The sequence below is a fragment of the Podarcis liolepis genome, assembly GCF_965112155.1.
Source record: "Podarcis liolepis genome assembly, chromosome: 7".
NCBI lineage: Eukaryota > Metazoa > Chordata > Lepidosauria > Squamata > Lacertidae > Podarcis > Podarcis liolepis.
In genome coordinates, this window is record NC_139561.1 from 22,407,518 (window position 1) to 22,421,737 (window position 14,220).

The following is a 14,220-nucleotide window of genomic DNA, read 5'->3' on the forward strand; positions in this document are numbered from 1 at the left end:
CAGGAGGCCCCATTAGCTAAAGTGGTGCTTCAGGTTAAGAACAGTTTCAGGTTAAGAACGGACCTCTGGAACGAATTAAGTATTTAACCCGAGGTACCACTGTATTTAGGGAGTCAAGCGTCTCGTAATGCTATGCATTGCCCTACCTCCGCCCTGGGAACTGTAGTTTACCCCTCCCAGAGCTACAGTTCCCAGCACCCATAGAAACTACAGTTCCCAGGATGTGCTTTAAACGCATGAAATGAAGTTGTTGGGGCATCTTAAAGACTAAGGGCTGTTTCCAGGTCATTGAGGCAAAGATTGTATGCAACGCCAGTCCTATTCGGAATACAGTAGACCCACTGAAATAAAAATAATATCTAAAAAGGAAACAAATAAAATTATTATCTATACCCATTTAAATCAATGGTCCTGACATTAATGCCAATTAATGTCTACTCTGGGCAGGATTAATTTTGGGCATAGCCCTAGCCCCACTTACCTGGGAGCAAGTCTCACTGGATTGACAAGGCTTTCTTCTGAGTAGACATAGGAATGCACTGCAAGGGTTGCAAGCCAGCGTTTGTCAGAGCAGCTACACGGAAAGGACTGTCTGGCGTAATGTAGTCCGAAGTGTGTCTTGTTGGGGATTTTGCCACTTACACACCCATTTTTCCTCAGATTATGGTTGCCTCCCAGCCATCATGGCTAGTAGCCACTCATCTTCTTGCCTTCCATGAAAACCTTATGCTTTTGGAAGACTCAGGACATAGGCAGCTGTGGCAGTCATGTTTTCGCCAAAATTCTGACATCGCCTGATTCACTCGAAAACAGTGCCAAAAACCTGCAATTCGGCCCCTGCACTGTTTGGCGGTGCTAACCCCATGTTTCACAGTAGGCCATAAAATGAGCCCTCAGTGCCCTAACCCATGGGGTCACTGTTTCGCCAAAAACCCGACGTCCAATTAACTAAATGGACGGAGGGGTAAACTATAGTGCTGTACTGACTGAGTTATCAGACATAGTTCATATATGACCAATCCGTCCATTTCCATCCTCCATTTCCCATCTCCCCAATCTTAAATTCAGTTTTCCACATTCATGCAGCAATTTCCTACTTATTTATGTGTTTATTTTTAAAATCCTCGTGAAAATCAGAAAGCATTTTCATGCTAATTTCTCCCAATAAACACAGTTTTCCCAATTTCCCCATACACATCTGTGTATGCTGACTTCGCTAATGCATTTTATTCATATATATTTTCAAAAATGCATGCTCTCCTGTAATGTCTGTGTTTTTGTAAACATTGCTCGGTTGGAGAACCGCATGGCAAAATTCAGAGAAGTGCAAATTCTGAAGGATGCCTGTGGTTTGGTCTGCGTATTGTTCCGGAAAGTGTGAATTTGGTAAGGTAAAGGTAAAGGGACCCCTGACCATTAGGTCCAGTCGCGAACGACTCTGGGGTTGTGGCACTCATCTCGCTTTATTGGCCAAGGGAGCCGGCACCCAGCTTCCGGGTCATGTGGCCAGCATGACTAAGCTGCTTCTAGCGAACCAGAGCAGCGCACAGAAATGCCGTTTACCTTCCCGCCAAAGCGGTACCTATTTATCTACTTGCACTTTGACGTGCTTTCGAACTGCTAGGTTGGCAGGAGCAGAGACCGAGCAACGGGAGCTTACTCCGTCACGGGGATTTGAACCGCTGACCTTCTGATTGGCAATTCATAGGCTCTGTGGTTTAACCCACAGTGCCACCCGCATCCCTTGTGAATTTGGTAGGTTCCCCTTTAAATGCCAAGTGAATCAATTCTCTTCCCCAAACTCCACCAGGGAATCCCTTTGCTATCATCATAATCAACACAAAAACCAGTTAGAGAATTTAACACATCTCCATAGGAAACTGCCATATACTGAGTCAGACCACAGGGTCCCCACTGAGTGGCAGCAGCTCGCCAGGATTTCTGTTGGGGGTCTTTTCTAGAGCCCTATCTTTTGCCCAACCTGGCAAAACAATCACCAGGGCCACAGATGGGTGTAGCCTGAGGGGAGTATGTGTGGTTAGTGAGGGATGTGGCTTGAGGAAAGAGAGCGTGGTCTTGGGAGGGACTCAATGGTCAGCAAGAGAGACTTGGGGGCAGGTGTGCTGTGCTCCACTTCCAGAGGTTGCCTAGGACTACGCAAAGCTATTTCCTATCCCTTACATTTCTTTATTTATTACAGGCTTCCTCAAACTCGGCCCTCCAGATGTTTTGAGACTACAATTCCCATCATCCCTGACCACTGGTCCTGCTAGCTAGGGATCATGGGAGTTGTAGGCCAAAAACATCTGGAGGACCGAGTTTGAGGAAGCCTGATTTATTACATTCACACTCTAGGACAGTGTTTCCCAACCACTGTTCCGTGGCACACTAGTGTGCCGCGAGATGTTGCCTGGTGTGCCGCGGGAAAAATTAAAAAATTTGAAAGATTTTTTTTTTAAAGTCAAATTTTCGATTGGGGCGCCGTCACTAGATGACCCCTGGGGTTCCCTCCCTCCCTCCCGCTCTGCGCCTCGCTCCTCCTCCGGGGAGGCCCTTCCTGGCTCTCGGCCAAGGCTTGGCGGCTGCCACTCGCTCGCCCACCCGTCCCTCCATCCCTGCACCCGGCCTCTCCCCCTCCGTCCCCGGCCCTTGGGCTCCGTGCCCGCGCGGGGTGCGCGAACTACGTTTCCCAGCGTGGCCTGGCGGGCCGGGCGTTTTGTTTGAAGCGCTCTTCTCCCGGCCATGGAATGAGCGCAGCGGCGGCGGCCGGGCGGGCAGGGGCTCTTCCGCGCAGACCCCGCGCAGCCTGCCTGCGCCCCCGCGGAGATCGGGCGGCAGGATGGAGCCCGGGGATCCCCGCGGAGGCGGAGCGGCGGAGGCGGAGGCTGCCCCCCAGGTAGGGCTGCGTCGGGGGGTGGGTTATTTTTGCAATGCTGCATCCGCGCCGGAGGGGACGCATCGGACCGCGGGGAGACCCCTTGGCGGGCGTGCAAGGCAATGCATGTGTGCAGGCGTTGCATGGAGTGCAGTGCAATGCAATGGCAACGCGGCGCCCTGCATGCATGCATGCAACTTCCACCGGCGCTCCGGACTTGGCAGGTGAGGGGGGTCCCCAGTGGGCGGCAGAGAGAGCCGGGAGGGCGAAGGGGAGCCGGGGGGGAGCAGCGCTGCTCCCAGAGCCGAGTCCGGGGGGAAACTTCGGCGTCGTTGCGCCGGGTGTTGGAAGCGGAGGCTGGCAGGGGCCTCTCACCTGCAAAACCTGGTCGCCTCTCATATATTTCGTGCATTGCATTCATCGCCCGCTTTCTCCTCCAAGGAGCTCCCGGGGGCGCGCGTGGTTCTCCCCATGTTATCCTCGCAACAACAGCCCTGCGAGGTGGGTCAGGCGAGTGGCCCAAGGGAGCACCCAGGGATTGTCCTGGCCAGGTGGGGTGATTTGAACCCTGCTCTCTGCCCGGTCTTCGTCCTCATCTAGCCCCCACATGTGCATGACTGTGCATGACTGAGGTTTTCCCCCCTCGTCTTGGCTATGGTGTGAGTCTGTGCTGTTAATTAATGGGGTTCTGCCTTCGGAGAAGATGAGCCAGCCCTCAAGGAGGTGATTATGTAATTTGCTAGCAATTCATGTCCCTCCCGGCGTGACGCTGCGCGCTGACGTCACGGGGCTGTAATGGTGGTGTGCCTCGAGATTTTTTTCATGAAACAAGTGTGCCTTTGCCCAAAAAAGGTTGGGAAACACTGCTCTAGGAGGCCTACACAATTCTCTTCCCATGTTATCCTCACAACAGCCCTGAGAGGTAGGTTAGGCTGATGGACTGGTGACTAGCCCAAGGTCACCCAGTGAGTTTCATGCCCATGGGGGGATTTGAACCCTAGTCTCCCAGATTCCCAATACCAGAAGGAGCATCTCCATCCCCATTGTTCAGCCCAGACACTGAGGTCCAGCTCTGAGGGCCTTGTGGCGGTTCCCTCACTGTGAGAAGTGAGGTTACAGGGAACCAGGCAGAGGGCCTTCTTGGTAGTGGCTCTCGCCCTGTGGAATGCCCTCCCTTCAGATGTCAAGGAAATAAACAACTATCTGACTTTTAGAGGGCATCTGAAGGCAGCCTTGTTTAAGGAAGTTTTAATGTTTGATGTTTTATCGTGTTTTTAATATTCTGTTGGGAGCTGCCCAGAGTGGCTGGGGAAACCCAGCCAGATGGGCAGGGTATAAATAATAAATTATTATTATCATTACATTTTAACTGCTATACCCAACTTGCTCTCATACACCCACCCACCAGTACTGTACCAATGTTACAACTGAACCACTGTACATCAAACCATACATAACAATACTAAAAAGGCAAGCATTTAATATGTGATCAGACCAGGCAGAGGGCTGAGTCAAGAGGCTATAGAGTTACAGGACGCAGGAGACTGAGGTGGCCCAATGTCCTCCAGGCTAGGGATGCCTCCAGGACTTGTCCTCTCTGAGACCAGCTCCTGTGCTGTCTCCTTCCACTGAGTCCTCCGGAAAAGGCTTGCCCCCTTTGCCAACAAGAGTTCCATCAAAGGGAAGTGCCCTTTCTCTGCAGCCAGGTGCAAGGGGGTTTTGCCCAGCCAGCCAGCGGCGTTGACGTCTGCCCCCTCGTCCAGGAGGAAGCTGACGACGGCGACGTGGCCGCGGCTGGCAGCCCGGTGAAGTGGAGTCAGGTTGAGGTGGTCCCTCCCATCAATGCTCGCAGCACCTTCCCTGACCAGGGAGGAGACAACTGGCAGGTGACCCTCAGTCGCAGCTTTGTGGAGGGCAGTGCAGCCGTGGTGGTCAGTCAGGTTCACAGCTGCTTGACTCTGCAGCAGAAGCTTCACCATCTAGTGAAAGGGAGAGGAAAATACAGTGGTACCTCGGGTTACATACGCTTCAGGTTACACACTCCACTAACCCAGAAATAGTGCTTCAGGTTAAGAACTTTGCTTCAGGATAAGAACAGAAATCAGGCTCTGGCGGCGTGGCAGCAGCAGGAGGCCCTGTTAGCTAAAGTGGTGCTTCAGGTTAAGAAGAGTTTCAGGTTAAGTACGGACCTCTGGAACGAATTAAGTACTTAACCTGAGGTATCACTGTACAGCAAACAATGAGGGGCTCACGTAAGCCCCGGACACCACTTTATCCGTAAGTTCTCTAATGTTTCAGGGGCCCCTGAGCGGCCATAACTGGCCTGCACGACAGGGGAAAGACTAAGGGGGCGGGAGTAGGAGGGAAACAGACACAGAGAGACGCAGGCAGAAGAAAAAGGCTGGAATGGACCTGCAGCTTTTGCCTACATCTCTCTCTGGAAGCAGCTCAAGTAGAAGCTGCAGGTCCATTCCAGCCTTTTTCTCCTGCCTGCATCTGTCTCTTCTCATCACCTTTTTGCTCATTCTCTAGGACAGGAAGATGAAGAAACCTTGATCTGCTTTGGTCAGCTGGGGTGAGCTCATTATCTGGTTAGATCATGAACATTGGCTGTATCTTTGTAAAGTCCTGGCAAAAAATTTGGTGCTTTGTGTTTCATTTTTTAAGTTTGTATTTTTTAAATTAAAGTTTAGTTGTTATTTCTTTTTCTGGAAAAAAATAATCAATAAGCTAATTTAAGTTTTAGCTTCTTTGATGAAGAAAAAGAATGTTCTTTATGATTATGAGTATGTACTCAATACATGTTTGGCTTAAAAAAAAATCTTCCCCAAAGCCTAGGTGCACACCTTAGTGCATGGGTAGGCTAACTAAGGCCCGGGTGCCGGATCCGGCCCAATCGCCTTCTAAATCCGGCCCGCGGACAGTCCGGGAATCAGCGTGATTTTACATGAGTAGAATGTGTCCTTTTATTTAAAATGCATCTCTGGGTTATTTGTGGGGCATAGGAATTTGTTCATTTCCCCCTCCAAAATATAGTCCAGCCCCCCACAAGGTCTGAGGGACAGTGGACCGGCCCCCTGCTGAAAAGTTTGCTGACATCTGCTTAGCGAAATGCACGCTTATGACTTTTCCACCATACTGTAGTGGCAAAACCAAAGTGCAGGATCCTTCCCTGATAGCCCTGCTTCCTGACCGCCATGTCCCCTTCAAAGATTTTCCTGCCTTAGGAGGGGACAAACTCTAGCTCTCATCAGCCCCAGCCAATGTAACCAGGGATCATGGGAGTTGTAGTCCATTAACACCTGGAGGGCATATTCCAATATTTGTGGAATATTGATTTATAACCAATTCTTTTTGTGGGCTGACAAAGTGAAGAGTAACTCTACTTGATATTCTGAGAATATGTAATACAGTGGCACCTTGGTTCTTGTCCCCCCCTCTTTTTCTTTTTTTCTTCCTTTCCCCCCTTTTTTTCTTTCCCCCTTTTTCTTCTTCTTTTTTTCCCCTTTCCCCCCTTCCCCCCCATCATCATCATCATCGGGGCGCCACACCCCTCAGACATTGTTTGTCTGCAGACATAGATTGTTTTCTAGCAGTCCCATGCTAACCTTGCCAATTTCCTGGTCGCTCACATTCCAGCACCAAGGGAGGCTTTGATTTTGTTAAAGATGGAATTGGCATAAATGCCTCCGATCGCCACTCGAAACAAGAGAACCTTGAGGTGCCTGGGCGTTCACATACAAAAACTGAGAGTTCCATCGCAGGAACACCACCAGGCGCCCAGCAGCACAGGAGCTGCTCCTCTCCAGGGTGGTACAGTCATGGGACCCGCCACCTCTATTTGCGTTGCCTCATTCATTCATTTCAGTAGAAACAAATCTGTGAGGTTAAGCTGAGACTCTCTGGTTCGCACCCAGAGTCTCAGATAAGCCTTCCCTGTTAGCCGCCTAAAGACGTTGCCTTACTCTCACCACGAGGAGGTAGGGATAGGCACGTGGAAAAGACCACCGAAGATCGATCAGTAGAACATCACAGATCATCGGCTGCCATTTTCCTTGAGAGTCCAATGGCACCTTGGTTCTTGAACTTAATCTGTTTCGGGAGTCTGTTCGATTCCCGAAATGGTTTGAAAATGAAGATGCGGCTTCTGATTGGCTGCAGGAACTTCCTGCACTCAATCAGAAGCTGCAGAAGCCGTGTTGAACGTTCAGTTTCCGAAAAGCGTTTGCAAACCGGAACACTCACTTCCGGGTTTGCGGCGTTCAGGAGCTGATTTGTTCGCGAGCCAAGCCATTCGAGTACCAAGGTGCCACTGTAGTTATATAAAAGTCTAAGCAGAAATTGAAATATGTACTGATGGGAAATGAAGAAGGGGGGAAATGAATGATAAAATGTTAAAATATTTTAAGTATTGAAATGGAATTAGGAGAAGTACGTAACATTCAGCAGGAAGGGAGGAAAGAGAAACATCATGGAAGCGGCGTAGCAAGTCAACTTAAAATTTGTATTAAATTTGGATTAATTTGCTAAAATCTTTGAAAAGCAATAAGAACTCATTGGCTAACATCTGGAGAACACCAGAGGCTCCCACATGTGGCTGTATAAAGACAACAAACAAACAAATAATCTAACCTCATGATGGCCGTTGTTAGTAGCAATGGAGAGCGGCGTTCTCCCTAGGCTGTCCTGAGCATTCACGCTGGCACCTTTGGCAAGCAAGAACTTCAGAGCTTCCGTTCTTCTGCTCTCGGCTGCTACGTGCAGTGGTGTGACACTCCCTCCGTTTCCTAAATCCGGGCTGACGCCCTGCGATATCAGCAGGTCCACAATATGCAACTGGTTGTTGGCCGTCGCCCAATGCAGGGCCGACCACTGGCGACGGTCAAGGCTGGCTGGGTCTGTTCCGTGCCGCAAGAGGAGTTGCACCACCAGGGTGTGCCCATTGGCAGCCGCAAAATGGAGCGGGGTGAGGCCTCCTTTGGTCAGCGCCTCCGCCGCTGCACCCCGGCGCAGGAGGAGCTCCGCCACTTGGCTGTGGCCGCTCCAAGCGGCGCAGTGGAGAGGCATGTAGCCGGAAGCGTCGCTGGCATTGGCCAATGCTCCACGCTGGATGAGAAACTTCACCAACGCGGCACTACCGTTCAAGGAGGCGGCGTGTAAAGGCGTCCAGCCATTCTCATCTCTGAAAGGGTGGTTTCCCATTACTTATTTGTTTTGTAAGATTTATATACTGCTTGGTTGTGAAACAGAACGGAACAGCAACCTCGACGCAGTTTGCAAGGAGAATGAAACAAACCGTTGAAAACACTGAAAACAACTATAGTCAAACCTCGGTTGTCGAACGCACCGTATTTTTTGCTCTATAAGATGCACCAGACCACAAGACGCACCTAGTTTTTGGAGGAGGAAAACAAGAAAAAAAATATTCTGAATCTCAGAAGCCAGAACAGCAGGAGGGATTGCTGCGCAGTGAAAGCAGCAATCCCTCTTGCTGTTCTGGCTTCTGGGATAGCTGCGCAGCCTGCATTCGCCCCATAAGACGCACACACATTCCCCCTTACTTTTTAGGAGGGGAAAAGTGAGTCTTATAGAGCAAAAAATATGGTAATCCGTTCCGGAAGCCATTCGGCTTCTGAAATGTTTGCAACCGAGGCACGGCTTCCGATTGGCTGCAAGAGCTTCTTGCACTCAAGCGGAAGCCGCGTCGGACGTTTGGCTTCCAAAAAATGTTCAAATATGGGAACACTTACTTCTGGGTTTGGGGCGTTCGGGACCTGAAATGTACGATCACAGAAGCGTTCAGGAACCGAGGTTTGACTGTATTTAGAACATTCAAAAATTAATTGACACTAACGTTAAGCTTTAAAACCAGGTTAAAACACTCACCCACATTCTATGTGAATAGGGTACACTAAGCTAAGACGTTTTTAAGCAGGTGAGGGAGCCTGCCTGGTGTCAATCATTTGACGCTCCCCCTGCAGCCCTTGCACTGCCTTCTCAAAGCTGGGTAAGTGAGGCACTGGGCTTTGGAAAGGAGGCCTAAGGCAGTGTTTCCCAACCCTTTTTGGGCAAAGGCACACTTGTTTGATGAAAAAAATCTTGAGGCACACCATCATTACAGCCCCGTGACGTCAGCGCGCAGCGTCACGCCGGGAGGGACGCACAAAAGTGTAACTTTCATTTTTTTTCCCTCCCCCTTGCCGGGGAACCTCCAAGCTTTGGGGGTGGGGGGGGAGGAGGCAGCAAAGCGAGGGACTGAGGGACTCTTCCAACGACAAGGGTTGGGGAAGAAGAGAAAGGGCTATTCCGCTCCAGTCACGGGAGGGGAATATGTACTGGCCCAACTGGTGTGCGGTCTTCGGAAAGCGGGGTGCGGGAAGGAAGCCTAGGCTCGGGGTCCACCGACCTCGGCGGAGAAAGGCAACAACCGGAGCCGATGACGAGCCGGCGCGTGCGTGCAGCGGCTGGCCTCGAGCTCGGGAAGCTGCGCGCGGCGATGTTGACGCGGGGCGCGCAAGAGCTTGGGGACGGGGCGGGAGAGAGAGAGAAAGAGTTGGCAGCACCAGGCGCTGTTACTTATTGCGCTGCGGACGCTGCCAGCAACTGCGGTGGTTGTGCGGCGGCCGCTGCCGCAGAACGTCCTCGTCAGTCAGCTGAGCTGCCTGGCGGCATAGGGAGCCGAGGGGCGGGGCTTCCTTTCTGAAGGAGCTGAGGGTGGGGGTCCTCCGGCGCCTTCGGCGAAACGGCGCCGGCCCAGAGCGCTTCTAGGAGGCTGCCTTTGTGCGCGACGTAAAGCCCTCTTTCCCTCCCTCCAGCCCCGTGTCACATGTGGAAAAGGGGGCTGGATCCAGTGACGCAACTCGGAAAACTGTTAGGGAAGCCAGAGAAGGAAAGTGAGTGGGAGGCGGCGGCGCCGCTTTAACCCACGTTTCCTTTTTGAAAGAGAAACCAGTGTTTCCCAACCTTTTTTGGACTCGCCCGCCTCCCTCCAGGCAACATCTCGCGGCACACCAGGCAACATCTCGCGGCACACTAGTGTGCCGCGGAACACCGGTTGGGAAACACTGGCCTAAGGGATCTGACAGAGTCCTTCAGTCCTCCTGCCTCATTCCCAAAGCCTGGTTAGTGCTTTCCCAGCTTTGGGAAGGAGGTAGGAGGGCTCTGGGACCCTACCAGAGCCTCGTCCTCCTTCCCAAAGCCAGTTCTCACTTAGCCAATTTTGGGAAGGCTGCACGAAGGGGTTTTTTGGGGGGCAGTGGCGAATTAGGGTCCCGCTCTCTCCCACCCGTGCAAAAATGCAGCGTGCAGCCTACAGGTTTCGTGTCAAATTACTGTTGTGGCTCCCTTGGTATGAAAAGTTCAGATCCTCCAAGTGCCCCTATTTTCCTGGATTTACAGCCAGTTGTCCTATTTTCTGATTTGATCCTGGAATGTCTCCCCCCCCCCTTTGGAAGTCCCTATTTTCATTGGAGATATGTTGGAGGGTACAGGATTATGCGACCCCCCGAGCCAAGGGAAGTTTTAAAATGTTTGCAAATGCTTCATGTTTGATTACATTTTTATATATGTTGGAAGCCGCCAACAATGGCTGGGAAAACCCAGTCAGATGAGTGGGATATAAATATAAATATAAATATAAATATAAATATAAATATAAATATAAATATAAATATAAATATAAATATAAATATAAATATAAATATAAATATAAATATAAATATAAATATAAATATACAGTGCTTTTTTCTGTGGGGACGCAGGGGTACACATACCCCTAAACATTTTGTGATTCTTTGTACTTTTGTCCATTTACTGTATTTATTTTTCCCGATTTGAACTATAAAGTGGTGATTTTCTTGAGTCAAAATGAGAGTACAGTGGTACCTCGGGTTACATACGCTTCAGGTTACAGACGCTTCATCTTACAGACTCCGCTAACCCAGAAATAGTACCTCGGGTTAAGAACTTTGCTTCAGGACGAGAACAGAAATCGTGTTCCGGTGGCATGGCAGCAGCAGGAGGCCCCATTAGCTAAAGTGGTGCTTCAGGTTAAGAACAGTTTCAGGTTAAGAACGGACCTCCGGAACGAATTAAGTACTTAACCCGAGGTATCACTGTACCCCTAAACATTTTTTAGAAAATAGCACGGAATATAAATATAAATAAGATAGATCTAGATCTAGATATAATACTATAGGACGTCCCTATTTTCATCAGAGAAATGTCAGAGGGTATGGAAGTTGGACCTTGCTGTTCTTAACTAATAGCGTTGCTGACTCATAGGCAGCGCTACCTCAGGCCCAGTGCTTGCACTTCCTCCCGGACACCAGAAGGGGCAGCAGAGGGCCCTCCTCTCTCACCTCACCTGCTCTCTGTGTCCGCCCCTTGCTTCAACAGCTGCTTGACCAGGTGCGTGTCCCCATTCCGGGCCGCCCGGTGCAGCTCCTTCCAGCTCGGTTGCATAGCAGTCGGGATCAGGTGATTCTCGGGGATAAATTTGTGGCTGTGCTCCCCAGTCAGGGTCCCCTCCTCAGCATCCTCCTCCTCCTCGCTCAGCACCATCCATTTCCTCGCTGCCTCGGCCTCGACTCTGGTGCCTCTCAGGAAGAAGGACAAGTAATCCGTTAAGATGCTCTCAATCTTGACAATACATATTTGGCCATAATATAGACATGGGAATGATTGTGGAATATAGATATAAAATTTTCAGCATGTTACAGTTTAAGAGCAAATTACAGTGGTACCGCTGGATGCGAATGGGATCCGTTCCGGAGCCCCGTTCGCATCCTGAAGCGAAAGCACCCCGTGTCTGCGCATGCGCAGGTCGCGATTTGCCGCTTCCGCGCATGCGCGTGGCATCATTTTGAAACATCATACATACATCACAGAAGGGGTGTAACCTAAGACCCTCCCCCCAGATACATCATACCTACATCACAGAAAAGGCGGTCTAAAACAGAAATTTGAATGTTGTTTTTCCTGTCTGCCAGGTTATCTGATTGCCTTTCCTGATAGCCTGTCCCCCATTAAAATGCTGATTACTCAATTCCTGAGACAACGGGAAGGCTCCCTGACCCTCCTTGCAGGGAAAACATTTGGTCAGTTTGGGAATCAAAATGGTTTCAGGTTGGTCTTTCTGTGCTGATCTATGTACATGCTTGGTGGGTACACTTATGAACATTACCATATATCTAAGACCTCAAAATTACTATCACAATATTAGCCTCTTGTACATGGGCAAAATTTACACCCATTGCTCCACCCACTTCTGCCTTTGGCCCCGCCCCATGCCTAGCATGTGACCTGCTGATATCCCAGGGCATCATACTGGATCTAGAATTGAGGGGGGGGGGGTATCACATCTCTGCACATAGCAGCCAAGAGTGGAGGGACTGAACCTCCCTTTTGAGAACATTGTCACTTAATGGAGAGAGCGAGAGAGAAATATCTTTTTCTTACCAGTCATTTCTCTTCCACGGCCGACTGGCGCTCTTTTATTTATTCTGAGGTTGCTCCCGAACAAAACATGGGCGGTTCTCTTATCCCGTGGGTTCTGAGTGCGAGGAGGCGCGTACAGTTGTTTGCTCCCCAAAATTCGGTTGTCCTCATGCCCCGAGGTCGTCTCTCCTGCTCCTTGGAAGGTCCTCAGAGGAGCAACTCTCAGATTTGTTTGCGCAAGCAAAGCTTCGATCGAACACACAAATGGACCATTCCTATGGAAAGGAAACCGGCTACCAGACCATATTTTAACCCCGAAAGCCTTTGCCCCCCGTTAATATCCAGCCCGTTCAGAAGCAGAGCCAGCCAGCCAGCTCCCTTCGCCTCCTTGTTTTGTTACGATCCGTGCATTCTGGAGTGTACCCAGAGCTGTTTATTTAATGACTAAATGGATTCTAAGAAGAGGGAGGGGTGCCTGACCGCTAATGGTTAATAGGATATTGGCCTGACAGACTTCTTGGCTCCCTGCCTAGGGCACATTTGTGAGCTCTTCCAAGTCGAGGTTCTGAAACTGTAGATCAGGGGTGGGGAACCTTTTTCACATGGGGGCCCTTTTTAAAAAATAAACATAAAAATATCCTTCTCCTCATAACACTAGACTGTGTGAACATCCAATGTAGCAGAATGTTGGACTCTTCAGGACAGTTAAAAGAAGGTACTTCTTCATGGAAAGGCAAAAGGTAAAGATAAAGGACCCCGGATGGTTAAGTCCAGTCAAAGGCGATTATGGGGCTGCACCGCTCATCTCGCTTTCAGGCCGAGGGAGCCGACGTTTGTCCACAGACAGCTTTCCGGGTCATGTGGCCAGCATGACTAAATTGCTTCTGGTGCAACAGAACACCGTGACGGAAACCAGAGTGCATAGAAATGCTGTTTACCTCCCCGCCACAGTGGTACCTATTTATCTACTTGCACTGATATGCTTTCGATCTGCTAGGTTGGGAGGAGCTGGGACAGATAACAGGAGCTCACCCTGTCGCGGGGATTTGAACCGCCAACCTTCTGATCGGCAAGCCCAAGAGGCTCAGTGGTTTAGACCACAGCACCACCCGCGTTCCACTTCTTCATGTAGCGCCCAGTTAAACTACGGAACTCGCTTCCACAGGAGGCAGTGGAAGCCACCAAGCTATATGGTTTTAAAAGAGGACTGGGCAAATTCATGGAGGGCTGGTCTAACGAAGACTAATGACCATGATGGCTATGCTCTACCTCTGTGATCAAAGGCAGTAATTGATTTTGAATGGGCTCTTCTTATGTTCCTGACTGTAACCGAATCCTGAAAAGACAGAGGTGTCATGTATACTGAGTTCTCGTGCCCAGGAGGTGGGGAGATGGCCTGCCCTGGACAGTGTTGCGCCCCCTGGAAAGCGCAGGTGAGCAGCTTGGGGATTCTCCTCCCAGAATCAGCACTGTCACTAGAGGTGTCTCGCTTCCCCATGCTTTTCAGGCAGAGATGGCTTGGCCACTGTACTCCATTCTCTGCTAACTTCCAGATCGGATTACTGCAATGCATTCTACATGGGGCTTCCGTGAGTTTCCCCCTCACAGTGCTGCATTTCCCAGCACCGTAAGCAAACTACAGTTCCCAGGATTCATGTCTCTGTGTGTGTATATGAGAGAGAGAGAGAGAGAGAGAGAGAGAGAGAGAGAGAGAGATATGCCTGGATGTGTATTGGATGTGCTTTAAACATACTGTGGATCTGCAGGGCCACTCCTAGTCTAGCTGTAAGTAAGCAGGCTGGCAGGGAGCTGGGTGGGCAGACTAAGATTGGTGGGGCAGTGCCCTGTTTGCCCTTATGGACCATCCTTCACTGGTTCAGAAGCAAGAGGGATTAATTATAGCATCA

At 50.3% G+C, this 14,220-nt stretch overlaps 2 protein-coding genes across 2 annotated transcripts in view; both read right to left on the bottom strand.

Moving 5' to 3' along the window:
• The window catches only part of AURKAIP1 (aurora kinase A interacting protein 1), a 155,656-nt gene that overhangs the window by 65,719 nt on the left and 75,717 nt on the right, over positions 1 to 14,220 (bottom strand). The window lies entirely within an intron of this gene.
• On the bottom strand, positions 4,339 to 12,745 carry ANKRD65 (ankyrin repeat domain 65). The gene is made up of 4 exons (XM_083513143.1): positions 12,335 to 12,745; positions 11,241 to 11,472; positions 7,508 to 8,057; positions 4,339 to 4,854 (listed from the first exon to the last, which is right to left on the bottom strand). Exons 1-4 carry the CDS (start codon positions 12,339 to 12,341, stop codon positions 4,387 to 4,389), a joined length of 1,257 nt encoding a protein of 418 aa, XP_083369269.1. The 5' UTR covers positions 12,342 to 12,745; the 3' UTR covers positions 4,339 to 4,386.